A 27067-nucleotide genomic window follows, 5' to 3' on the forward strand; every position below is an offset into this window, starting at 1 on the left:
TTCTATTATGCAAAACCAGGTTGCGAGCTAGCATTATAGCACTGAGGTTGTCACAGTAAACCATTGGTCTTGAAGTGGGAACCTTCAGTAAAGTGAGCCAAGTTTGGACCTAGATGAGTTATGCAGTGAGGTCTACCATGCTTCTATATTCTGCCTTTGTACTTGACCGAGCAACAGTAGGCTGTTTTCTGGGCCACCAGGAAATGAGGTTAGGTCCTAGATAGACATAGACCCCTGATGTGGACTGCCGATCATCTACATCTGTAGCCCAGTCAGCATCACAGTACCCTCGCAGATTCAGGTTCCTTGGTCAGGGGCTGGTCGGAGCAGAATTCCAAGTTCCTGGGTGCGAGTAAGGTACCGGATAATCCTTTTCACAGCCTTCCAGTGCTCTCTTGGGGAGAGGACATAAAATTGGCACACTTTATTCACATTAAATGAAATTTCGGGCCTTTTACCAGTAGCATATTGCACGGCTCCTACAACCAATCTTTTCTTCTATACAAAAAAAAAAAATTGTGGTATACTCAATCTTTGTTCTTTGACCTTTCAGAGTGCAACTTCCTGTGACTCGTTAGTTGGTGCCTTCTATTATAAACCTTTTGATGATAAGGTGGACTGGAGCATGGTTGCCAAAGCTTCTCCTTGTTATATGACTGTAAGCTGTGAATATTAATTCCCATTATCATTGATTTGACTATTTTCTTTATATTATATTTTTTAAGTTTTTGGTTTAGTTGTTTACTAATTTATTGTTAGAATTTTGACAGTATATGAAGGACAGCATCGATCAAATTGTGAAGTTCTTTGAAAGTGATACTGCCGTAAGTCAGACCATAGCACTAGAAACTGCAGCTGCTGTGCAGGTACTATATAACATTGCTGCTATTTTAAAATTGTTTTGGAATAGTGAGAATTATATATTAATTTGAGAGTCCTAGTGCATGAGACAGCGATACTTCATTTGAGTTGTGAGCGTTCTTGTCCAACCAAACGCATCAAATTGCTGCCACAATTGCATACCTCCATAACCGTTGCCTTCTTTTCGCCAAAGCCTGACCTTAAGAAACCATTTGGATATAAGGATACTCCTAACTTCACAATAGCCTTGGAAAAAATTGTTTTACAATATACCTCCTCCTGAAGAAGTGGTGCATAGTTTCTGAATTTGAGGAGAACATGGCAAAGTCCGGAGATAGATCAATATGAGGAGAAGTAGTTAGCTGGCCAATTGTGTTAATCATATCATATTTCTTCTATGCTGGCAAAAATCTTGCCTTTAGAGGAAACTTTGAAAGGAACATTTGGTTCCAAATTGATTCATCCAAATGTGATATCTGGTGATTTTGTGAGAGATGTAGGAATTGGAAGGATTTACAAATATGTAATTTGAAGGTCCATTGTATAATACGTTATATTTATTTTTAGATAAACCATGTACTGTGCTTATCATCCCAGTCTCCATAGAAGCATGTGTTTTATTGTTGTTTCTGTTATAGGGCTTACATTTAGTCCCTCCTCTCCTGCAATAAATATAAGGCTAAAACCTGCAGAGGGCAAGTGAGTCCAAAGATGTCCACAGTTTTTGTTTTGTTACTTCATTTTTCATAGTATATCTTACATAGTTGTAAAGGTGGAAAAAGTAGAATTTATTTTAGTCCTGTTGGAGAAAGATGTTGATTTATGTCATTCTTGTTCATGTAAAGAAAATTCTCATTGGGTGGTATATTGTTCCCAGATGACAATTGACGAAGTGAAGCGCACTGCACAGCAACAAATGAATAGGGCGCTGAAGGATCATGCTCGGTTAGTATCTTTATAGTCTTCTAAATTTGGATTATCTATGTGTGAGACATTGTAAAACTGCCTATATATTTGAGCATGAAATTGCTCTGTATGCTGTTCTTGTCGAAGTATGACAATAGAATATCACTGTTTTGATTCTCATCTAGAGTAACTTATACTAGACCCAGTATTACTGAAGGGGTTAATAGGGGAATCTGACATGAAATACACAAGATTCCAGCTCTCCTAATGATGAAAAGAAAACAGTGATTTATAGGTTTATTGACATAATCCCAACGAGGAAAGAAAGGTATTAGTTTGGTCTTTTGGAAAATTTGTATATAAGTCTATAATATCTTCTGGTACATTTTTTTGGTTAGTGAAATATACTGAAAAATAAAAAGGAATGGATGGTCCCTTTCGTGGTGATAATGCAACATTGCTGTTGGTTATGTCTTCCATTACAATTTAGTACAGTAGCACTTGAATTTAACATTTCTACTGGGATTTTTAATAATGATTGATGTGTGTTCAAGATATCAAGCTGAAGACAGCTAGATGCAAGTTTATTAGCTCTTGGTTTCGAGTTTTACTGGATAGGACAATGGAGACCCTGGATAGTTTTTACACGGTTTTCTAATAGCTCGTTCCATTTCTTTGTTCGCTCCCCAGGTTAAAGGGTTTCCTCATGGAAACCTTTGTGCTAATCTTTATTGTTGGTCATCTGCCAGGTTTTCGTTGAACTTGGATATTGCAGCTCCCAAGATTACTATTCCTACTGATTTTTGTCCCGACAATGTGCATGCTACAAAGCTTTTACTTGACCTAGGAAATTTGATGATTAGTACCCAGGTTGGATATTCTTGATAATTCTTGTAATATGTTATTTTAAATTTTTAGGGTGTTGAATTTGTTTTAAGTTGTTAAATGGCATAAGAAACGTTTATGCAGGATGATCGTGAACAAGAATCAACTGAGGGGAATATGTACCTGCGATTTGATTTGGTCTTAAGTGATGTATCAGCATTTTTGTTTGATGGTAATTATCACTGGAGCCAAATTTCTCTGAATAATTTAGCCTCTTCTACCAGCAGTGGTTTCTTCCCAATTATTGACAAATGTGGCGTCATCCTACAGCTTCAACAGGTGTTATTCTTTACCTGTTGAAAATTTTGAATTGTTAGTGATGAGTTCTCTCATTATGTTGAGGATTCTAATTTGTTTCTTGTGATCAGATTCGGTTAGAAACTCCATATTATCCTTCAACTCGTGTTGCTGTGAGGCTTCCATCATTGGGCTTTCATTTTTCACCTGCAAGGTATCATCGACTGATGCAAGTGATAAAAATCTTTGAAGGGGAGGATGATGACAGTTCAGAGTTTCTTCGTCCTTGGAATCAGGCGGACCTTGAAGGTTGGTTATCTCTTCTGACATGGAAGGTAATGGTCTCTTGCATCCTGCTTGATTAGCTATTGAATTTTTTGTTGTTCATTTAGTTTCATAATCTGATATGCAATATTATTCGTCTTAAACAAAATTGCCATAGGGTGTGGGAATTAGGGAAGCTGTTTGGCAGCGGAGATATTTTTGCTTAGTTGGACCTTTTCTCTATGTACTTGAGAGTCCTGACTCAAGGTCTTACAAGCAGTATGTAAGGTGCATACTCCTCCTTGTATCTTGTTATTAGATTCTGTGTGTACAGTGTTATTTTGTTGATATGTTGGAGCTGATAGTACATCATGCCCTTAGAAAGAAAGAAGAGTAATTGTCTGAAAAATAAAATGCATATATTTGTTTGTATTGTCCATTGCATGTATATTTGTGAAGTGGTTATTATAATTTGTATCTTAAATATTGGTAGTAACCTCTAGATGAAGTTTTGACTAAGCAAGTACCAAATATTACATGAACTATTTCGGCACCTTCAAGGATCAATTTTCCATGGATATGCTATTAGATCAACCACGTAGGGAACAGAAGTTTCAGAAAGTTATTCTTTAATAATACTGTTTTATGAAAACTTGTTCATTTTTAGACAGTAGCAGTTAGGCACTACTGTGTGCTTGTCAACCTGCATTTTTCTTTTTATGACTCATAAAATTATTTCGGTTTATATATAAAAAAGTTTTTGCATGAATAAATTTGAAATGAGTTAAATAAGAACAATTTGAGTAACATATGAATAAAATGAGAAAAAAGTTCACCTTCAAATTTCAAAATAGTAGATGAATGTGAGAGAGAGAGAGAGAGAGAGAGAGAGGACTTGTGCAAAATAGTATTGTGTAGGAAAATATGGTAAAGTGTAGGAAACCATGCGTCCTGAAAAAACTTGTTGATCGTGGGTTTATGATAAAATAATGTATATTCACTATTTTAACCTTGTGGTCAAGTTGTTTCTCACATTAGAGTTGTTGGATAATTTTTTTTTTTGGGTATAAAAGATAGAGAGAAATACTTGTACCAAAAAGTCAGTTATTCCCCACAATATCCTTTATCTATTGTTATAGATGTTGACATAACCACTGCTATTTTGTGCCATGTTAGATTGGGTTTTCAAGTTGTCAACCCCGGGCCCCACACACACACACACACACACACACACCCACACCCACACCCACCCACAGAAAAAAGGGGCAAAAAAGGTGATAGTTTTCATGCATCATATAGCCTCTGGCGTTTAAGCATATTGAGAGAGATTGCCACTTTATTTAGGAGAGTTTTTCCATTGAACTTTTTTACTAGATAGAGGTATTCCCTCTGTTGCGCTTGTTGGTCTGTATTAAGTGGATTTGCATGGTGGCTGCAACTCATTCACACAATTGATAAACGAGTTCGGTTGTTTATTTTAATTCTTTATTGTTCTTTTCTTAGCATGTGCTTGAGGATTGTATCTTCATATTTTCTAGTTTTTGTGTATGTTATTAACACTGCCTGTAATCTGATTGCTATAGCCTACGAGGAAAACAGGTATATCAGGTTCCACCAGAATTTGTTGGTAATGCAGAGCGTGTTTTGGCTGTGTGTAGTCCTAAAAGGTCGAACAATAAGGTAATCACTCTTTGCCTAATGTGTATAATCTAGGGATGAAATCATTCTGTTATTTACAAGGAAGTAATAATAGTAATTAATCATGTGTAGATTGTTGAGGATACGAATGCACTGATTTTACGTTGTGAATCTGAGGATTTAAGGAAAACCTGGCATAGCCGCTTACAGGGGGCTATTTATTATGCATCGGTTTGTTACCCCTTCCCTCTCCCTTTCCAAAATGTTTGCCTTATTTTCCAGAGTTTTCAAATATGAATTATTTGTTGTTTCATTATATTTGTGCAGGATTCTGCTCCTATATCTGGTCTGTCCGAAACCTCATCAGATAATGAGGATACTGAATCAGAACATGATAATCAGGGTGTGACTGAGATAGCAATTGCTGAGAGATTGTTTGTAACAGGTGTTCTTGATGAATTAAAGCTTTGCTTCAGTTATAGTTATCAGGTTAGCTTTTTTGTTTCTGGTTAGTTACTTTAGTTTTAAATCTGAATTTCCACATGTCAAAAATGTGCTTCTTTCTGTAGTCTGGTCAGAGCTTAATCAAGGTGCTTTCAAGTGAAGAAAAGCATTTGTTTGAATTTCGGGCTATAGGTGGTAAGGTAAGATACATAGTCTGTTTTTTGCTTAACTTGATTATATATTCTTCTCTTTTGATGTTTTAATATTATAACAGGTAGAGCTTTCTATCAGAGACAATGACATTTTCATTGGGACTATCTTGAAATCTTTGGAAATAGAAGATTTGGTTTGCCACCGGTCCCAGCCTTGTTATTTGGCTAGATCGTTCATTGGGACTGCAGATGCACACTCATTATTTCATGATACTATGGGGGAGGATGTACAAAGTAGCGAAGTAATCCCTAGTGAAACTGATGATAAGTTTTATGAGGCACCTGAGACATTGACAGATGCTGCTGATTATCTTCTGCAATCACCAGTAGGAACACCCGCGTACGCATCAAGTTCCCATCAGGAAACTAAATATAATTATTCATCATTGGAACCCCCAAAGTTTAGTCGCATTACTGGACTTCTACCATGTGATGCTCCTGCTGGTACTATGGAAGTTGAACTTAGTGAAACACTGGAGAGTTTTGTAAAAGCACAAATTGTTATTTATGACCAGAACTCTACTCGGTATAATAGTGTAGATAAGCAGGTGGGTGCCTATGGGTAATGACAAAATGACATTCTGTTTTGTGCGGGTTCATAGCTAATACTTTACATATTTCATTTCAGGTGATAGTGACTTTGGCTACCTTGACATTTTTTTGTCGTAGACCGACGATCCTTGCAATTATGGAGTTTGTTAATTCTATAAACATCGAGGATGAGAACCTTGCAACATCAAGTGACAGCTTGTCACCAACCATTGTAAAAAATGATGTGTCAAGAGATGCAGATGATCTACATGACACTGCTGTTGAGGAACATGCTGTTAAGGGCTTGCTTGGAAAAGGGAAATCTAGAATTATGTTCAATCTGACATTAAAGATGGCCCAAGCACAAATCTTTTTGATGAAGGAAAATGAAACTAAGCTTGCTTGCTTGTCACAAGAGAGTTTGCTTACAGACATCAAGGTGTTCCCTTCCTCCTTTAGTATTAAAGCAGCGTTGGGAAATTTGAAAATAAGTGATGACAGCCTACCTAACAGTCATTTATATTACTGGGCATGTGATATGAGAAATCCTGGGGGCAGATCTTTTGTGGAGGTGCTTCTTTTCCCTATCTTACAATTTTAAATTTTAGAATTTGCGATCCATGCATGAAGTTTTAAGTGCTATTGTTCACTCTACATAGTTGCCTTTGGATAGAAGGGAATGGTATTATTGGTAGAGGAAGAAAAGATGTCTAATCCGGTCATGGTTTGAGGAGGCTTTTTACTCAGTTTTCCCCCGTCCTTCCTTTTTTGGTGTTTTGCACATGGTTTCTTTGGAGTTGTGGCAGAATTGCAGATGTACTGGCAGACGATTTTTATTGATTGATCTGTTTAGGGGAGGCATAAGAGATATTTTTATAACAAAATACGATTAACTACATAGTAACAAATAAAAATGATGTGCAGCCAAGCCCTTTAGTTTATAGGAAATGGGAAGTTCCATTTTTATTAATTGATCTGTTTAGGGGAGGCATAAGAGATATTTTAAAAACAAAATACGATTAACTACATAGTAACAAAGAAAAATGATGTGCAGCCAAGCCCTTTGGTTTATAGGAATGGGAAGTTCCTTCGAACAGCTGCAGGGATGGATTATTATTATTGATAAAAAGAAGAGATTGCACACATTATGAGAGAGAGAGAGACCAAAGGGGTAGAAGGGTCTTTGCCAACTTAAGTTAGTTAGGGACTGTTAGGGTGGAATCTATCCTAGCTGGCAACTCCTATAACTGCTCTAACCTAGGCCCTTCTAAATAGACACAAAGGCAAATGATGAGCCTCTACTTTATAATTCACACAATGCTTAGTTTCAGACTTTCAGTATCACGAATTTAGGACTAAATATATGCATGACTGTGCAGTTGGAGTTCATGTCATTCAGTGAAGATGATGAAGACTATGAAGGTTATGATTTTAGCCTCTTTGGTGAGCTTTCTGAAGTGCGGATTGTTTATTTGAATCGATTTGTGCAAGAGGTATTTGGTTAATTGTTTTAAGTTCTGTGTACTTTATGGATATCAGGTATAAGATTCTGCGTGTAAAATTTGAACAGGTTGTTGGCTATTTTATCGGTCTTGTTCCTAGTAGCCCAAAAAGTGTCGTCAAAGTAACAGATCAAGTGACAAATTCTGAGAAGTGGTTTTCAGCTGGTGAAATTGAAGGATCACCGGCCGTGAAATTTGATCTTTCTCTCAAGAAACCCATAATTTTAATGCCTCGGAGAACAGACAGCCTTGAGTAAGTTGGAGATTTGGATTTCCATTGTCACTTCTAACTTTTATTGCTAAGTACTAGGTTTTGCATCTATATTGGATCTGACGTAGTTGTCATATAATTGATAGAAGACCACTCACTCTAATAGCATAAGCGGTTAAGCCATGGCTTGTGTGGTTTCATTGTTTTAACTTATGTTGGTGAAATTTGTTTGTCACAGTTTTCTGAGGCTTGATATCGTTCATATAACTCTGAAGAACTCTTTTCAGTGGATTGGTGGAGGTAAAAGTGAAATGAATGCAGTGCACTTGGAAACTTTGACGGTCCAGGTAAGATTGGTTACTCATAATATGGTTAGAATGGATCATCAATTATCGTGCTGGACAGTTTGAGAATAGTAGTTCCCTTCCTGAAGTGGTCACCTCACACTTTTTTGTTGTTGTTGTGTCATCCTATAGCTCTTTTAATCAACTGGTTTCTGGCATGCAGGTTGAAGATATCAACTTAAATGTTGGAACTGGAACTGAGATAGGTGAAAGCACAATTCAGGATGTGAATGGTCTATCTGTGATTATTCATAGGTCACTCCGAGATTTACTGCACAAATTTCCGAGTACTGAAGTTATAATCAAGGTGATGCATACTTCTTTCGGAGTGAATGGAACCAGTATAGCCGATCTTTCAAATGTCGATGCCATTATTTCCTTTATTTTCATCTTTCATTATACTCTAACATTATTGTGTTTCTACAGATTGAAGAGTTGAAAGCAGCAGTATCAAATAAGGAATACCTGATTATTACTGAGTGCGCAGTATCTAATTTTTCTGAGGATGCACATATTCCTCCAGCTCTGAATCAAGATTCCTCCATGACATCAAATGACGCCACAGGTGATATTGTCCCTGAGGCTACAAATGGTGTTAATTCGAGGGCTATGAATCTTGAAGCCTCTATTTTGCTGAAAGTGTCTGTGTCCGTAGACCTTGTTGAATTGAGCTTGTATACGGGGGTAACCAGAGATGCATCTCTGGCCACTGTACAGGTGCGTTATTCTCTTTTCAAATGGATATGTTTTTAAGTTGCAACTCAGGTGTTTTTTTGTTTTGTTTTGTTTTGCCTTGTTTTTGTTTTCTCTTCGGTTGCAACAGTTCTTTTTTACCCTTTAAATCAGTTTCTATATAAAAGGGCAGTCCGGTACAAAACATCCTGCATTAACCTCGTAAATGCATCACTGTCTATTCTACGACTTGAACCCAAGTGATAGTATATACAGAAGTAATTTTAAATTATGTTCTGTTTATTTGTTGCTCCTACAATACAGTGGGCCTGTCATAGATTAACCCTTAAATGTAAGGATTAAATTGAAAATTAGTGTCATATAAATTTATTCCAAAAGTATTTGATCTTGAATTAATGTGTTATAGCTCTAAAGCAATGATCCAATGAATAGAAATCGGGGATCATATTGAAGATGTTCATATGTTGAGTGACTACAAATTTTTCTTGAGACCTAACTAAAAGTGTAACCATTGTCATGAAACACTTGTCCCAAAAGCTAAGGGTGCGTTTGGTTTGCGTTTTTATTTTCTGTTTTCATTTTCAGTGTTTTCTGGATTTTGTGAAGGAAAAAGTGAAAACAGTGAAAACAATAAAATCCTGTTTTCTGTTTTCACCTCCTATTTTCACTTTTTCCTTCATAAAATCTACAAAACACTGAAAATGAAAACAGAAAATGAAAACGCAAACCAAATACATGAATAGTTATATCTACCATTCCCCCACACGCAAGATTCTCTTTTGGGCTTGAAGTGCGAATCTTTTCATGGACCTTTTTGCTCTGTTTTGTTTGCTTTATGCTGAAAGTTCTTTCTTTTGGTAGGTAACAAGGATTGAATTCTAGGCATTGTAGTCATAAAAGCTCTGATACTATGTGACGAAACTAATACTGAAAAGCATACTTAGATATACACGAATTGTTATATCTGTAGCTACTGAAATTTAATATTTTTTTTTGTTTTTTAATTAGAAGAAAGAATCTTACATAGAAGAGAATTTTTTATTTTATTTTATTTATTTTTTTTAAATGTTGTGGCCTCAAATGAATTCCAAATATTCTGTAACTTGATTAATGGTTTGAAGCAATTTTTTGGTTGAGATTACACAAACTAGATTGGTTTGAAGAAATATAGTGAATCAACACACGACAAGTATCATGTGAAATTTTCACTTTCCCAAAAAGAATCAATTCTCATGTGGCTCAGCTCTTCATTTTCTGCTGTGCAGGTTAGTGGTGCATGGCTTCTGTATAAATCTAGTACAGATGGAAAAGGATTCCTCTCTGCAACTCTCCAAGGTTTCAGTGTGTTTGATGATCGTGAGGGTGTTGAAAAAGAATTCCGGTTAGCAATAGGAAAGCCTGAAAATGTTGGAGCCAGTCGTCTAAATGCTTTTTCTCATCAGCAAAACCAGGACTCAGTGAATAGTAGCATAGTCAAAGAGAATGGTTTCCCAGTTCCAACTATGCTAATTGTTGATGTAAAATTTGCTCAGGATTCAACTTTTGTTTCTTTGTGCATACAGAGGCCTCAGTTGCTGGTTGCACTAGATTTTCTTCTTGCTGTAGTTGAGTTCTTTGTTCCAACAGTCGGCAGTATGCTGTCATATGAAGAACACAATATGTCTCACATGCTGGAAGCTGTCATTATGGATCAATCAATCTACATACAACCATGTCCTGAATTCTCCATCTCACCTCAAAAGCCTTTAATAGTTGACAATGAAACTTTTGATCATTTCATTTATGATGGCCATGGTGGAACCTTGTATCTAAAAGATGGACAGGGATTTAATCTCACAGAAGCTAGCTCAGAGGCTTTAATATATGTTGGAAGTGGGAAGAAGTTGCAATTCAAAAATGTTGTTATTAAGGTCAATGGGCTTGTTCCATCAAATTTCCTTTTAAAAGTAAAAAACATAAAAAATTTTTAAAGAATCACTTTATGATTTGAAAATACATGAGTATGCCAAAATAATGACATAACATAACAATGATGAATGCTTTGGTTTTGTCTTTGCAGGGTGGACAGTACTTGGATTCTTGTGTTCTTCTTGGAGCAAATAGTAGCTACTCAGTTTCAAAAGAAGACAATGTCTACTTGGAAGATTTTGAAGAAAGTCCTTCTGAAAGGTCTTTGAGAGGGAACATTCTTGATGAACCGTATCAAAGCAATGCAGTTAACAACTCCACAGAATTGATCATTGAGCTTCAGGTTAAGTGTTGCTGTAGTTTAGTATGTGCACTCATTTATGCGATTGTGTCCACTTGTGTTTATTAACCGTTGCTTTGTGGGCTTAAAGTTTGATATTTACCAACACTTAACAGCAAATTTGATACTTACAGCCTCTGGGCTCTTTAAAAAGAAGAAAGAATTCAATGAATATAAGTTCAGCTGGAGATGCACTAACATGTGTTGCTAACTTAAGAGGTGAAAATTGGAGATTATACCTTCTTACAAGACACATGATGTAAGAACTTTGGGTCCATCATACCAAATATTGGAAAATAGAGGGAGATGCAACAATAATATTCAAGCAAGGTGGAGGAAATGTTGAGTATTATTTGTATAGGAAACTATTATCCAAGCTTAAGAAGGAATTTATATATAAAACTAGCAAATTTGTATGAGCCAGGTTGTTGGGAAATAAATAAAAAAAAAACAAGAATATAATCTCAATGTTGCAATGAGGAATGAACTCGAGATGATAGAAGTTGGAATTGATGTGTTGGAGAAAAGTTGGGATAGCACCTATGACCTATTCTCATTTAGGTCGGTCTAGCGTGGTATGGTCATGTAATGAGAAGACTTATAAAAGATTTGTATGTCTGATAGTGGGCAATTGTAACAAACTCAATAGGAGCAGGGGGATCAGGAGTGAAGGGAATAGAAGTTTCCTAGATTCCTCCCTTACCTTTTCACTACAGCTGCAAAAATAGAAGGGGTAGGATGGGGAATAACAGAACAGGGAATCAAGTTGTGTAACTAACTTGCCACGTGGATTAGGAGGTGAGGGAAGCATGAGAGAGGGATTTTGGGGGAGAGAAAGGACAGATTTGGAGTGAGAATGGAATAGGAGTAGGAGAGAGGCTGGCTCTCTAATTGCAGCCCTGCATATCAATTTCTCTGTGTACTTCTGCATTTTCTATATTCAATAAAGTACGGGTTGAGATCATCTTGATCAATCCCTCTTTCTATTTGTGTGTGTGTGTGCTCTGTCAGTGCAGGTACCAGTTCTTACAGTAGTTCAATAAGTAATTATAATCATAAATGAACCTATAATATAGGACTTAAATTTTAATGTTATGTTCATAAATATGGTATATGATAGGACAAAATGATGTTTGGTCTATGTAATCAGTTCCTTTTATCAGGAAAAGTCATAGTTGTTATGTAAAACTAGTTTACTTTTTCTTCCAAGGGAATTGAATGGAAAACCATTTGGTTAAAGAGGATAGCTATCATGCCAATGCCAATGCAATTACTGAAAATAGTAAGCTATTATACTTAGGGTGAGGTTTTCTTTTTTGTTTTCCTCTCATTCTTTGTTCTCCCTTTTGGATTAAAAAATACTCCGGAAACATGTTTGTATTGAGACTTTTATGCTGAATATCTGTTTGCGCTCTGCTAAGATTTGGTTTATGATGCAGTTGATTATGCAATTTTAAGATTTCAGTAGTGTCTAGTCTTTCGGTTTATAGGACTTTCAGATTTGAAATTGTAAGCGGTGGTTTCTTTCACCCTAATTATTGTGTTGATTTTCCAACTATATGATGCATGATCATTTCTTTATAAGTATGGCACCAAGACTGTCTTATGACAACTCATAAGGGACAATGGTTGTCATTTCCGTGTCCCTCTTTAATTCGCGTGTCTTACTATTTGATTTAGATATCTCATTGCAGGCTGTTGGTCCAGAGCTTACCTTCTATAATACATCAAAAGATGTAGGTGAATTATTAAACCTGTCAAACAAACTCCTACTTGCACAGTTGGATGCATTTTGCAGGTGAACTCCTCTTCTGTTAATTGCATACATATTTTATTACTAACATTCCTTCTACTTTGACCATTTTGGAACATCGGGTGTGTTTATGAAAGCTGAAAGATTAAACTTATTTCACTAATTTTTTGGTATAAGTTTTCTTTTATATAGTAATTTATGTGATAATTAATTGTTGTTTGGACAATATAGCTGAAAAATTTAAAACAATCCCTTTGGCTGTGTGTGGTTCCAGATGTGCAAATATCTGTATTAAATATGAGATAAAATAATGCTCATGATATGCTCTTTATTTTGGATAGAATTACTTTTTTTTGGTTACCTTTTGGTCCCGTTCTCGTCGTGTTATTTGACATGCACTTGAAAGAACATAATATAAGAACAGTGTGAATTTCACTAATAATCAACCTGCACAAATAACCCACAATGTACAGCAACCTTGCAATTATTTCCCAATAATTGACCAATATTAATTTGCCTTAATTTATAGATAATTAAATCTAATCAATATCTTCATGTAAATAATGGAAATAAATCTGAACAAAATTTACAAGGAAAGAATGTTTGGTAATCTCAATGCTCCTCCTCAATAGGTTGATGGATACCCATGATTCTTAGATTGCAAGTAAATTCTTGAAATTGTTCTGTAGGCAGGCCTTTAGTCAACAGATTTGGCAACTAATTTATTAAAGGAACATTATTGTGGTTATTAGTGCACTGATCAACTTCTCCTATTGAAATGTGCTTAAGGAGAAGTTGGATGTGGAACCTAGAGGGAGGTGGCAATTCTTGAGGTGGTAAACTGGTAATTCTTGTGTGGGTTTAGGGTTTAAGAGGAAGAAAACTAGAAAAGACTTTCAGTACTTTAACCAAGTCTAAGGAAAAATTAACATTTCACACACACTATTTAAATATATCAGTGAAACTCTAAAAATAATACAAATAAAATAAGAACAATAATATAGATCAAATGCAATTTTAACATATTTTCTTTAGACAAATTTTAATTATATTTTATTGGTTATTAAATATTTATTGTTTTAAATTACTTTAAAAAACTATCCACTAGTGTAGGCATATTTTTACCAAAATAATTAGAAAAAAAATATACACACAAATTTAAAAATACAACGAGGAAGATAAAAAAAAAAAATGAAATAAGTGATTTGTTAGTTGTTGTTTGTATATGTGGTATATCATTGGGTGGAGTGCAAATTTTTTGAGTTGAGGTGGAGTGCAATTTCTTCACTCATTTCCTCTTTTTACTTTAGACATGATGTGTTATCATATCTCTGATGTTTTCTTCATTATTTCTTCGACTCATGATCATTGGTACATATTGTGGGGAACATGAATATGTTTTTCATTTTGAACAACTTATGATAGGTTACGTTCTTTCTTTGAATATGCACTGTGTTTTTGCTTGTCCTTACTTATCCCTGATATTTTGCTTTTTGGGTGCCTCTAAAAGGATTGTTTTGAAGGGTAGCAATACTGAGATGAGTGCAGACATTCTTGGTTTGACTATGGAGAGTAATGGGATCAGGATTTTGGAGCCATTTGACACATCCTTGAAGTATTCAAATGCTTGTGGGAATACCAATATACACTTGTCCGTTTCAGATATTTTCATGAATTTCACTTTCAGTATCTTGAGACTATTTCTGGCTGTGGAGGATGATATATTGGCATTTTTAAGGATGACATCAAAGAAAATGACAATGGTTTGCTCACACTTTGACAAAGTTGGAACTATAGAAAGTATGTTTATATTCTCTATTTTGTTTCTACTTTTGGTAAAATTTTTGAGAGCGTGCTTAAGACTAGTCATATTTATTGCATCACGCAGATTCTCGTACTGATCAAACTTACGCTGTTTGGAGGCCTCATGCACCTCCTGGTTTTGCCGTACTTGGTGACTACCTGACACCACTGTCAGTCAAAATTCTTGATTTTTATTTACCTCCATATAGAATTTTTACTTTTCCTCTCCCGTGCTGATTTGAATGTTACTATGGTGTATTTGCATAACAGAGACAAACCACCAACAAAAGGAGTTCTTGCAATAAATACCAATTCAATCACGGTTAAAAAACCTGTTAGTTTCAGATTGATTTGGCCACCTTTACTTTCTACTGGAGGTGCCGAAATAGGCAGTTCTAATTTGTCATGGGAAACTGAGGAGAGTTGTTACTGTTCTATTTGGTTCCCTGAAGCTCCCAAAGGTTATGTTGCACTAGGTTGTGTGGTTACTCGTGGAAGCAAACCACCTCCTTTATCTTCTGCTTTCTGCATCCCGTCTTCTTTAGTCTCTCCTTGTCCATTGAGAGATTGTATTGCAATCAGCACCACTGATATGTAAGTGGAATTTATCTTTTGGTGTTTTATTGTAACATACAAGTCCAGATTATACTTCTGTAATATTAAATATTAAATATCAAACATCTTATTTAATGCCAATATTAGTGCCTTGTGCTATGGTATATTTGGTTTATACAATGATTGAGGTGTACACTAGCAAATCCTTGAGACCAATTAGGTTAGTAAGACACTTCTTTACGCAACTGTAATATAGCTTTCATTTGTTACTTGTTCTTGAGTTTTCGGAATTACTGCTATCTATGCTATATAGCCCAGCCAACCTTGATAAAGTATAGGAACTACCAAGTATAGACTCCACTATAAGTTGGAGGATGTGATACATCCTGCCAGAGTTGTCTTTCAGATATCTCTGTAAATACGTGTAATCTACTGTAAATTCAATGTATAAAGATTTTGAAGTTCCACTTCAGTTCTCAAAACTCTTTCAGACACTCACACTTGCACTTTTCTGTCTACTTTCTTTAATTTCTTACCCACTAGACAGTTCATCAAAGACTGTATGTCTTGATTGCAGGTTTTCATCCAGTGTGGCATTCTGGCGGGTAGATAATTCTGTTGGCACTTTCTTGCCGGCGGATCCTGTTACTCTTAATTTGATAGGTAAAGCATATGAGTTGCGTTGGGTTAAATATGATTTTCTGAAGCCATCTCTAGCGGCATCAAGTAGTATGGATTCTCGTACTTCTTCTGGTAGGCATCAAACCTCACAGCTTGAGCAGTCTTCTGAAGGAAATTCTAATAGGCGTTTTGAGCCTGTTGCTAGCTTTCAGTTAATTTGGTGGAATCAGGGATCACACTCAAGAAAGAGGGTATCGATATGGCGTCCAGTTGTTCCTACTGGAATGGTGTATTTTGGTGATATAGCTGTTAGAGGGTGTGTATTTCACTTTTATCTGCTCTTTGATTTGACTGTATGTTTCTTAATCTTGCTCTCTACAAATTATAGAGAACTAATGTGGATCTTCTGCTTTTCAGGTTTGAGCCTCCAAACAACTGTATTGTTTTTCATGAATCTAGTGATGAAAATATTTATAGAAACCCCATAGATTTCCAACTTGTTGGACAAGTAAAAAAGCAGAGGGGAATAGAGAGTATATCATTTTGGCTTCCACAAGCGCCTCCTGGTTTTGTTTCCTTGGGTTGTGTTGCATGCAAAGGAAAACCAAAGCAGAATGAATTAAGCACACTAAGATGCATGCGCAGTGATTTGGTTACAGGAGATACTTTCTTGGAGGAAAGTGTATGGGATACATCCGATGTCAGGCATGCAAGAGAACCATTTAGTATATGGGCTGTGGGGAATGAGTTGGGGACTTTTATTGTCCGCAGTGGCTTCAAAAGACCCCCAAGAAGATTTGCTTTGAAGCTAGCTGATTCTAGTGTGCCAAGTGGCTCAGATGTTACAGTCATTGATGCTGAAATTGGAACCTTCTCAACAGCACTTTTTGATGACTATGGTGGATTGGTGAGAATAAAAACTCAGTTTGGAGTTATACATATATTTCTTCTCTGAATATTGGTAACCAATAATCTTGGTTTTGTCTAGGGTTGAAATTTAAACGAATTAATTAAATGGGTGAATTCCTTCCTTTTTGGCTGCAAAAAATATGTTGATTTGATCACTATATGCCCAATTTAAAGAATTTTTGTTATAGATATGGTTTATGGTAAGATATAGTTGCATCGTGTGATCCTTGTAGAAGACCCCACTTAGTGTAAAAATGCTTTTTTGTTGCTGTACAAGATTATGTGAAGTTCTGTTCTGTCTTTTCTACTTTCTTTTCTCAGTTTCTATTGGGGTTGCATTAATACGTTTTACACAACTGTATTATTTGACATGCCAAGTATCAGTTCACTCATTTTTGTTTGAAAAGAAACTTGACAAGAAACATTTAGAAATTGCTGCAGAAATGGGAAGTGTTGGTCATCTTTCTTCCTCATTTTAGTTGTTATAGACTCGGAGATAAAGATCTGGTTGGACTCTAAGGTCCAAGCTGCTTTCGATAGCAGTTCAGTACTGACCATTTGTCCACACACCAACCTGAAATTTTAATGCAAATATTTTCTGGGAGATTTCTTTCTGTGGAACTTTGTAATGCATGGATCCTTTGCCATGTCTTAGCTGTCAATTTGTGGTCCTTGATATGACCAATCACTGTTTTCTATTATAAAGTTTAATTTTTAACCTTTTATAATTTCTCTATTGACTTTGATTCCTTTTCTTTGAATTTGGCAGATGGTTCCTTTGTTCAATATATCTTTGAGTGGCATAACATTTAGTTTGCATGGAAGAACCGAGTATCTGAATTGCACTGTCAGTTTCTCCTTGGCTTCCAGGTCATATAATGATAAGTATGAAGCTTGGGAGCCACTTGTTGAGCCAGTCGATGGATTTTTAAGGTTAATTGTTCTTTGTTCCCAAATTATTCTATTCTTGTGCTTAATGTTGCCTTCATTAAAGTGCATGATAGGGAATTCAAGCAAGCCTTGTGGGTAGGTTAGGCATCTTGATTCTCCCTGGGGCAAGGTGCATAATTTTTTTAAAATTCAAGCCCACCCTTACCTGCGATTTAAGCCCCATTGTGTCCCATTTTTCAATTCCACTTTGCCAAAACCACACCTTGCCTCTACTTTTCCCACCGGACAAACCAGCAATGCCTCTATGTTGTCAAAATTGCTTGTTGAAGTCATTTTATTTATTTATTTGCCAAAAATTACTTTTAGGAAGAAAAATGTCCTTGCTTGTTTTAAAATTATAATTATAAGTAAAATATAGTTCGTGTTTGGTTCTTGTCTAATCAAAAGCTACCTGTAGGTACCAATATGACATCAATGCTCCGGGTGCGGCATCTCAGTTACGTTTAACATCAACTCGAGATCTGAATTTAAATGTTTCAGTTTCTAATGCTAATATGATCATTCAAGCTTATGCTAGCTGGAACAACCTTAGCCATGCTCATGAAAGTTACAAAAATAGAGTAAATTCCCTTTAATCTCTCTCATTTCTGCTGCCCAACTCTCTTGAGCCTGTCTCTATCTTTTTCATTGTACTTCACTTTCTCATTACACTTTTTCATTTGTTTCACCTTTGTGTTAATGTGGTTATCTGACAGGATGCATTTTCTCCAACTTCTGTTGGAAGCTCTATCATTGACACACTCCATAGGAGAAATTATTATATAATCCCACAAAACAAACTTGGGCAGGATATTTTTATCCGTGCTACTGAAGCTAGGGGTCTTCAAAATATAATTAGGATGCCATCTGGGGATATGAAAGCTGTTAAAGTTCCTGTGTCGAAAAATATGTTAGACTCTCACTTGAACGGGCAACTCTGCAGAAAGATTAGAACAATGGTGACTATCATTATAACAGCAGCACAGGTAGGGTTTTGGTTCTTTTAGTATATTATTTATATTTGATTGTGGAATTATAGCAGTGTCCTTTTGAACATCAATACTGCTCTGCTTGTTGTCACTAACTTGCAAATTTTTTATATTTCTAATGAAGTTTTCTAGAGTGGAAGGTTCAGATTCCCAGCAATATACAGTGGCTGTCCGCCTATCTCCTAACCAGAGCCTCCCCCCTGATGCTTTAGTTCATCAACAGAGTGCACGCACATGTGGAAGAAGGGCTCATCATTTATCAGATTCAAATCTGGAGTTTGTCAAGTGGAATGAGATATTTTTCTTCAAAGTTGATTCTCTGGTATTTAATTGTTATTGTTAGCTGCTCTTATTTATTATTTCTGAAGTTCGTGTGTTGGGATTCCCGACTCATTCATTTTCATTTCCTAATTGCAAAATTCATTTGGAATATGTAATTTGGGTAATTTTGTGTCTTCAATGCGTGGTCAGACTTTGGTGCTCTTTGTTCTAATTAATTTTCGAAATTGTGGGTTGCTTATGGCCAGCAAAGTTTTGTGTCTGTTTCCTTACATAAATGATTCGGTACATGTCCCTTGATTTTGAGTTAGCTTCATGGCTGTGGTTTGGAACTTGCTAAGAAGTTGCAACTATTTGCTTTTAACGGCTTGTTGCTTACATTATGCTTTGGGAATTCTATGCTTTCCTTGAGAAGTTTTGGTTCCTTCAAGTGGAGGTGGTTACCTTTGTTGGATAAGTAGTTAATTGCATCTTTTCTTGTAAGTGGTTACTTTTGCCGGATGAGTATTTAATTGAATCTTTTCTTGGTAAAGCTTATTTTCTAGTTCTTTTCTTTCCTGAATTATTTTCCCCAAACGAATGAATTTTGTGTTACCAAACACATGCCATCACTTTTTTTTGTAATATTTTCTATTTTGTATCCATTTGACACCATTCGCTTCTGCTCATTTTTGCAGGATTACTACTGTCTGGAATTAATTGTTACAGATATGAGCAAAGGTAGTTCTTTAAAATTCCAACTAGACCTAAGTGGCATTAAATTTGTTTAAATCGATGTAAAGTATTTCTCCCAAATTGTTAAGCTATTAGACAATGGCACATAATTTGATTTACTTAAATGTTGTGTGTATATATATTTGGTATTGAAAAGCTCATGCCTTGAATACTCCACCCCCCAACCCCCTTTTTCTTTTCTTTTGGTTTTTTCGTTTTGATATTTGCAGGTGTTCCTGTTGGATTTTTTTCGGCTTCCTTGAATGAGATAGCAAAAACTATTGAGGACTTCTCATATGTCCATAATTTTGCCAATAAGATGCACTGGATAGATTTATCTGCAGACAACTCCATGGTGAGTGTTGTGTGAGAATTCCCCCCCCCCCCCCCCCCTTCTTCTTTTTTTCTTCGATGTACTTATCTCAATGATTTCATGCAGAAATTTCAGGATAATCATTATGAGAAGTCTGTACGAAAATTACAATGTGGCATACTAGTGCACAACTCTGATGTTGAGCATGCTAATCAGCCCAATAATTATGATGGCCGTAAATCTGGATTTATTCAAATTAGTCCTAGCAAGGAAGGTCCTTGGACTACTGTGAGGCTAAACTATGCTGCACCTGCCGCTTGTTGGCGGTTAGGTAATGATGTTGTTGCCAGTGAAGTTAGTGTGAAGGATGGTAACAGATATGTGAATATCCGGTCTCTTGTTTCTGTTCGTAACAACACAAATTTTATTCTTGAATTATGCCTTGCACCAAAATCTTCAACAGAAAAGGTGAATTTGCTGAAAGATACAAATAACTCTGAACCTATCGTACCAGAGAAAAACAGAGTTCATACAGATGAGTTTTATGAGACTGAAAAGTTTACTCCAGACGTTGGTTGGGTTCATTGCTCAGGTTCTCCAGGGCAGCATATGTCAGAAGTGGGAAAATCCCAACAGGTGACTGATTATAGCCTTTCTTTCAATAAGAAACTGTTTCCTAGCAGTTTCCTCCTCCTATTGCTTATGAGTGCAACTTCTCCTTCCTTTATCCTGCTGGTCAAACCATAATTAAAATCATCATATAATTCTTGTAACTTTCTTGTGACCTCTCTGTTAAACATTGGAAAAGAAAATGTTCTTGGGAAAATAGAATCCGTGGTATATGGGTTGCTTCACATTAGGTCGCATATCAGTTAGGCATGTAGCTGAAGTGCCCTTTGTAGTTGATTTGCGCAATCCTCTCCCTTTAAATTAGCTTTTGTGGTAATTGGTATTAGGTCCAAATTTAATCATAATTCAAATGCATAGGAAATTTCAAAATAGAATAAGCATTAATATGACCCTTATACCAGCCTCTATTAAGGATATTGGTTAGAATTACCCGCCAGTAACTAGCTACATGTTATAACTATATCTATATGTTGATTTTTCTTCCAGTTTTTGTATTTTGGATGGAACAGTTTTCTTGCGTATTGAGCTCAACAAACATTTCAAAAGAAAATGCTTTTAGCTCATAGTGCATAAGGTTTTCATGTTCCAGAATTTGGTGACCTTAAAACAATACAGGACACGGATATGATAAGCCAATGTGAATTTAATGCAGTGAAACATTAAATTGTAAAAAAAATAGTGGCACAACTATGATACAACATATGAAATTAGCATGAAATTAATATGAAACGAAAATCCTAGACTAAGAGAAGATAGCTGTGTATGTAGAGATATAACTATTCATGTGTCAAGTCCTATCAGCTTAAACTTTTGGAAGAAGTGGTTTTATGACAACATGTAGCTCAAGCTATTATAAAATACAAAATATAACCATTTATGTGTCTCCTCCTATCAACTTAAACGTTTGGAAGAAGTAGTTTCATGACAACATGTAGCTCAAGTTATTATAAAATACAAATGTAATGAAGTAACTATTTATCTGATTATTGAAGTTTATTCATCTACATTGTATAAAATTCAAAGTGTTGAAAGTTTATAAAACCCAATAATTATTTTAAAGTTGGTTTAATTGCTTTGGAGATCCTTATAGTTTCATCCCAAATGACTTCAATTGGTGCTTGGGTAACCCTTTCCCTATGAGATTTAAGTCTGTTACAAAGACCAATATATGTTTTAAATTCAGTTTACAAAGACCCAATATTTTGTAGGTCCATATAGTTTCACTTAAGATGACTTCATAGGTATTTGGGTTCTCCTTTCCTTATGAGCTAGTTTCTGGGATTAAGTTAGAGGGTTAATTATTGCCATGTGATTTTGCTGTGGTGGTGGTTCTTTTTTATAGAAGAACATATGAATGTAGCAATTTCATGTGTCCTATTTTCTTTTCATTCCCTATAATCCAGGTTTTTACTGGAATTGATCTACCACAAGGCTGGGAATGGATTGATGATTGGCATTTGGATACAAAAACTACTAGTACTTCTGATTGCTGGATTTATGCCCCTGATGTGGAAAAATTGAGATGGCCTGAATCCTTTGATCCAAATGATTCCCACAATGCTGCGAGGCAGAGGAGATGGCTAAGAAGCAGGAAGCTAATAGCAGATTATTGTGTGCAGGAAATTTCTGTTGGGTTACTGCAACCCGGAGAAACTCTTCCACTTCCTCTATCTGGCTTGACACAATCTGTACAATATTTCTTGAAGTTAAGACCTTTCACTTCGACGAATCCCAGTGAATACAATTGGAGTTCTGTAGTCAACAAACCTGGTCAACCACAGGATGCTGGTCAGCAGGGGCAATGCTCAAGGTTGTGTGTTTCGGCTCTTTCAGAGTCGGAAGAACTATTGTGCTGCAGTGAGATGCATGGAACTTCAGATGGCTCCCACAAGTTGTGGTTCTGTGTAAGCATACAAGCAACTGAGATTGCAAAGGATATGCATTCAGATGCTATTCAGGATTGGTGCTTGGTAGTCAAATCTCCACTACTAATCAGCAATTTTCTTCCCCTTGCTGCTGAATATTCTGTTCTTGAAATGCAACCAAGTGGCCACTTTCTTCCATGCTCGAGAGGAGTATTTTCCTCAGGAAAAACTGTGCATATATACGCTGCTGATATTAGGAACCCTTTGTTTTTATCATTGCTTCCTCAGAGGGGTTGGCTCCCTATACATGTACGGGCTTTTGTTCCTTTTTTTTTGTTACATTGCCGTTATGGTATTAATGTTCAACCCTTTTTTTTTTCTCTGAGCAGGAAGCTGTTCTTATATCTCACCCTCATGGGATTCCATCAAAAACAGTTAGTTTGAGAAGCTCAATATCTGGAAGGTTGTAAATATTCAATTTGTTTTTCAGATGCTTAGAACATCAGTTATTTAGTGCATCCTTGTTCTTAAAATTCTGAGTTTGGCGATATTTTTTATATACACATTTGAGGGGCATATTAATTTACAGCAAACCTGTCTTATATGCCTCTGCTTTACAGGGTTATCCAAATCATTCTGGAACAGAATTATGAAATTGAACGCCCCTTGTTGGCTAAAACAATTAGAGTCTATGCTCCTTATTGGTTGGGAGTAGCAAGATGTCCTCCACTCACATTTAGGATTCTGGTCGTGTCGGGAAAAAGACATATGGCAAAGATTACATCTCAGTTTGAGATTAACAAGAAAAATGCATCGATACTTGAAGAAATAACTGAAGAGGAAATATATGATGGCTACACAATTGCATCTGCTCTTAACTTTAATGTGTTGGCTATCTCAGTTGCTATTGCTCACTCAGGAAATGAACATTTTGGACCTGTTAAAGATCTTTCTCCTCTTGGAGATATGGTAATGTATAAATTTAACTGTTTTAAGAAACAAGAATTCATTGTAGAGCTGTTTTCTCATAATTAATTTCTTATATGCATAGGATGGCTCATTGGATGTATATGCATACGATGCTGATGGCAATTGTTTGCGGCTTTTTGTTTCTACGAAACCATGTCCCTATCAATCTGTTCCGACAAAGGTTGTTACAGATGATCAAACTTATGTACATGTTTCCACATAATCCAGTTGTTATAATATTGTATTTGCAATTGTCTGAACAGGTAATATCTGTCCGGCCATTTATGACTTTCACAAACAGGCTTGGACGAGATATATACATCAAGCTGAGCACTGAAGATGAACCAAAGGTCCTGCATGCATCTGACTCAAGGGTATCTTTTGTGTGTCGGGGAAATGGACCTGAAAAACTCCAGGTTGGCTATAGTTTATATTTGATATATTGCAGCAACAAAATTAATACCAATGACTTGTTGCCGGTTCGAAGGTCTCATAAGGCTATCTCCCCTGATGTGTGTTATGTGTGTGGCAAATTCAGAGTCCAACTCACATCTGTTTTTGCATTGCCCAATAGCTTTTTCTTTATGGAACAATATGTTTAGCATTTTTTATGAATGTTGGGTGTGCCCTGTAACCCTAGACCAATTTCTATTTACTAGGTTTGTTGGGTTCTGTAGTAGAAAAGAGGGAAAATATTTGTGGCAGTGTGCAGTTTTTGCCACTATTTGGACTATTTTGTTGGAGCATAATGCACTCACTTTCATGAAAGATTTTCTGACAAGCATGTTTTAAGGGATACTATTAGATGCTTAGCATCTAGTTCGTGTAAATCTCATGATCTTTACAGAGTAATTTTCCTGTTGGACTTGTTGAGAGACTGTAAAGCTATGCTTTATAGATAGATCTTGTGTTTTTTTGCTTCTGCTTCTGTAGAGGGGATTCCTTATCCCCCAATTTCTATTGTCCTTCCCCTGATCTAATTTAATTTACATTTCTCTGTGGAAGGAAATTGTTGCATTTCAAGTTATGAATTTTTAATGGTATAGTTATATGTGTTGTATTATTATGAGTAAATTTGAATTATTGGGACTTTGTTGCTGTTTGAATATGGTTGCATCATTGTAAAAGTAGACTATTTTGTATTACTAACAAAAAGAATAGGGCCTAATTAATTTATTATATTAGAGTTGTATAATTGTGGGTGAACATGAGCAAGAACTGCCATACCTTAGTATGTCAGATGAGAGATTATTCAAGGTATACTAACAAAATAAAGCATGGCCATGCAGTTCTGCATTATTCGATGACCATTGGTGATTTAGGTGTTGTTCTCATCGTATTAGTTATTATCAATTTTTGTCATCCATAATCTATTGTTTAATTCTAATGATACAATTTTGATTATTTCAGGTGAAACTAGAAGACACTGATTGGTCATTCCCTCTCCAAATTTCAAGAGAAGACACACTTTCTCTAGTTTTAAGAACACACGGTGGTACTCTTAAATTTTTGAGAACTGAAATTCGAGGCTATGAGGAAGGATCCCGTTTTGTTGTGGTATTCCGCCTCGGATCAACTGACGGTCCCATCAGGTATGCCACTGGTGTAATAATATATACATCTAGTTAATTGGAATATGTATATATGACATAATGGCTTTCCTCAAGCTACATAAAGGAACTCACGTAAGGGCATGCTTACGGGTGCATTTAAAAACAGACATGCATGCTACATTTGCTGTCTTTACAAACAAGTTTTTATGGGATATGATTTGGGGTTTGGCCTCTCATGTAGTTTCTTGTCATATGACCCCCCCCCCCCCCCAAAAAAAGCGTGCGCGTGCTTCTCTCTCTATCACTCTCGATATTTCTTGTCATATCTATCTAGATCTGCTTCTTTGTTACAGAATTGAGAATAGAACAACAGACAAGCCACTTAGCATTCGACAGTCAGGATTTGGGGAAGACGCCTGGATTCATTTGCAACCACATTCAACAATAAATTTTTCTTGGGAAGATCCATATGGCGACCTCTTTTTGGATGCTAAGCTTAGTTATGTTGATAGTAGTCCATTATGGAAAGTTGATTTCGGAAGGACCGAATTATCTTCTGCAGAGCTTGGGTTGCAATTTGATATCATTGATGGGGGAGATATAATAACTGCCAGGTTCAGAGATGATAGCATCCTGAAGTCAAGTTCACATGAAGATATAAGAGGTTCAATGGCTGGTGGAAATAGGGGGGTTTCTGGGGTTCAGGCCGATATGCAGAACAGTGCTATACCTTTTGAGATTTTAATCGAATTGGGAGTGGTTGGAATTTCTATGATAGACCATAGACCAAAGGAGCTCTCTTACCTATACTTGGAAAGGGTCGTCTTATCATATTCAACTGGATATGATGGTGGAAGAACAAGCAGGTAACAACATTTGGTTGGTTATGTTAATATTATGAGTTTTTTGGTGTAAGCATGACAAGCTACACAAGAGTGTGCTTGTGTGCTGCATGCATAATCTTGTGTTTGTTCATAAATACTTGTTGAATCTTTTACTTGTGGTTCTGATTATGCACTTCATTTTAATTTTTATTGGGTAGATAAGATACTTTATTGATTTTGATTAAGAACTAACAATATGACAAAAAATAATTTTGAATATCTGCGGAAAACAAGTTTTAGCTTGTGTTTTAGGATTCTGTTGGGAGGATGTAAAATTTCTTTATGAGTAAAGTATTTTGAGTCTCTGAAACCTTTTCCTAACGAAATATTATCTGTCAATTTAAGTGTTACTTGATTATGCTAGGGTTCCTGCTTTATAGGACCTATACCTTTCAAGAGAATATGTTGCATACCCTGTTACTTTTTAATATTGAATTCTGATCTCTACCTTGTGGTCGGTAGTTCCCTTTCTTTATGACAATCTATCAATTTTATTTGACAAGCTGCGCAATAAGAAACTATAAGGTCATAGTGGTCATATGTAGTTATGTACCTTTGTTCTGATTTCTATTTCATATTTTGTAAAATTATTATGAATGCTTCATGAAATTGATTGTCAGACACTTCTTTTACAGGTTCAAGCTAATTTTTGGTTATTTGCAACTCGATAATCAGCTTCCTTTAACATTAATGCCTGTGCTCTTGGCACCAGAGCAATCCCCTGATGTGCAACACCCAGTGTTCAAGATGACAATTACTATGCAGAATGAGAATAAAGATGGTATTCAAGTTTACCCATATGTTTACATACGGGTATGTTTTGCCTTATTTGATGCTAAAACATGATCTTGGATATGCTAAAATATTTAAATATCGGGCTATCTATTATTCCTTTATATTTGACTGACACTATAGGTAACTGAGAAATGCTGGAGGCTTGATATTCATGAACCTATTATCTGGGCTATTGTGGACTTCTACAATAATTTGCAGCTGGATCGATTACCTAAAAGTTCAACTGTCACAGAAGTTGATCCAGAGATACGTTTTGAGTAAGAACCTTACTTCTTTTTTATGTCTTCTTAATTACAAATCTTTGCATTTTTTTATTTTTTATTTTTTTTTTTTCTGCTGAGACTTCCAAGTATATTCTAGCTAGTTATGTTTTTTGTTGGACTTCCAATTTCCTCCATCAGCATCAATCAGGCTCAGTGCTGTCCTCTGGCAAAGCATTCATAATCTAATCTTCCTTGAAAGGCTATACATCTAAATTTTTCTCTTACAATATTGCAAATTGTGTGTGCACACTCACGTCTATATATAT

At 35.9% G+C, this 27067-nt stretch overlaps 1 protein-coding gene across 2 annotated transcripts in view; it reads left to right on the forward strand.

Moving 5' to 3' along the window:
- The window catches only part of LOC107640015 (pleckstrin homology (PH) domain-containing protein), a 41166-nt gene that overhangs the window by 8202 nt on the left and 5897 nt on the right, over positions 1–27067 (forward strand). For both annotated transcript variants that reach the window (XM_088488243.1, XM_088488244.1), the window contains 42 exons: positions 554–658; positions 771–866; positions 1739–1806; positions 2517–2637; positions 2737–2931; positions 3021–3224; positions 3332–3441; positions 4737–4833; positions 4924–5022; positions 5119–5280; positions 5361–5435; positions 5510–5995; positions 6076–6549; positions 7358–7471; positions 7549–7733; positions 7930–8038; positions 8199–8342; positions 8462–8752; positions 9994–10638; positions 10788–10979; positions 12671–12774; positions 14240–14529; positions 14618–14702; positions 14803–15126; positions 15665–16024; positions 16126–16615; positions 17387–17550; positions 17966–18128; positions 18264–18533; positions 18661–18858; positions 19493–19535; positions 19760–19884; positions 19969–20478; positions 21876–22646; positions 22727–22800; positions 22958–23306; positions 23389–23487; positions 23570–23722; positions 24717–24898; positions 25213–25725; positions 26379–26556; positions 26659–26795. In XM_088488243.1, coding sequence (XP_088344369.1) covers positions 554–658; positions 771–866; positions 1739–1806; positions 2517–2637; positions 2737–2931; positions 3021–3224; positions 3332–3441; positions 4737–4833; positions 4924–5022; positions 5119–5280; positions 5361–5435; positions 5510–5995; positions 6076–6549; positions 7358–7471; positions 7549–7733; positions 7930–8038; positions 8199–8342; positions 8462–8752; positions 9994–10638; positions 10788–10979; positions 12671–12774; positions 14240–14529; positions 14618–14702; positions 14803–15126; positions 15665–16024; positions 16126–16615; positions 17387–17550; positions 17966–18128; positions 18264–18533; positions 18661–18858; positions 19493–19535; positions 19760–19884; positions 19969–20478; positions 21876–22646; positions 22727–22800; positions 22958–23306; positions 23389–23487; positions 23570–23722; positions 24717–24898; positions 25213–25725; positions 26379–26556; positions 26659–26795 — 9554 coding nt within the window. The remainder of the gene's footprint in view (positions 1–553; positions 659–770; positions 867–1738; positions 1807–2516; positions 2638–2736; positions 2932–3020; positions 3225–3331; positions 3442–4736; positions 4834–4923; positions 5023–5118; positions 5281–5360; positions 5436–5509; positions 5996–6075; positions 6550–7357; positions 7472–7548; positions 7734–7929; positions 8039–8198; positions 8343–8461; positions 8753–9993; positions 10639–10787; positions 10980–12670; positions 12775–14239; positions 14530–14617; positions 14703–14802; positions 15127–15664; positions 16025–16125; positions 16616–17386; positions 17551–17965; positions 18129–18263; positions 18534–18660; positions 18859–19492; positions 19536–19759; positions 19885–19968; positions 20479–21875; positions 22647–22726; positions 22801–22957; positions 23307–23388; positions 23488–23569; positions 23723–24716; positions 24899–25212; positions 25726–26378; positions 26557–26658; positions 26796–27067) is intronic.

This window comes from Arachis ipaensis, chromosome B5 (genome assembly GCF_059453495.1).
Source record: "Arachis ipaensis isolate K30076 ecotype BB chromosome B5, ASM5945349v1, whole genome shotgun sequence".
Classification (NCBI taxonomy): Eukaryota; Viridiplantae; Streptophyta; class Magnoliopsida; order Fabales; family Fabaceae; genus Arachis; species Arachis ipaensis.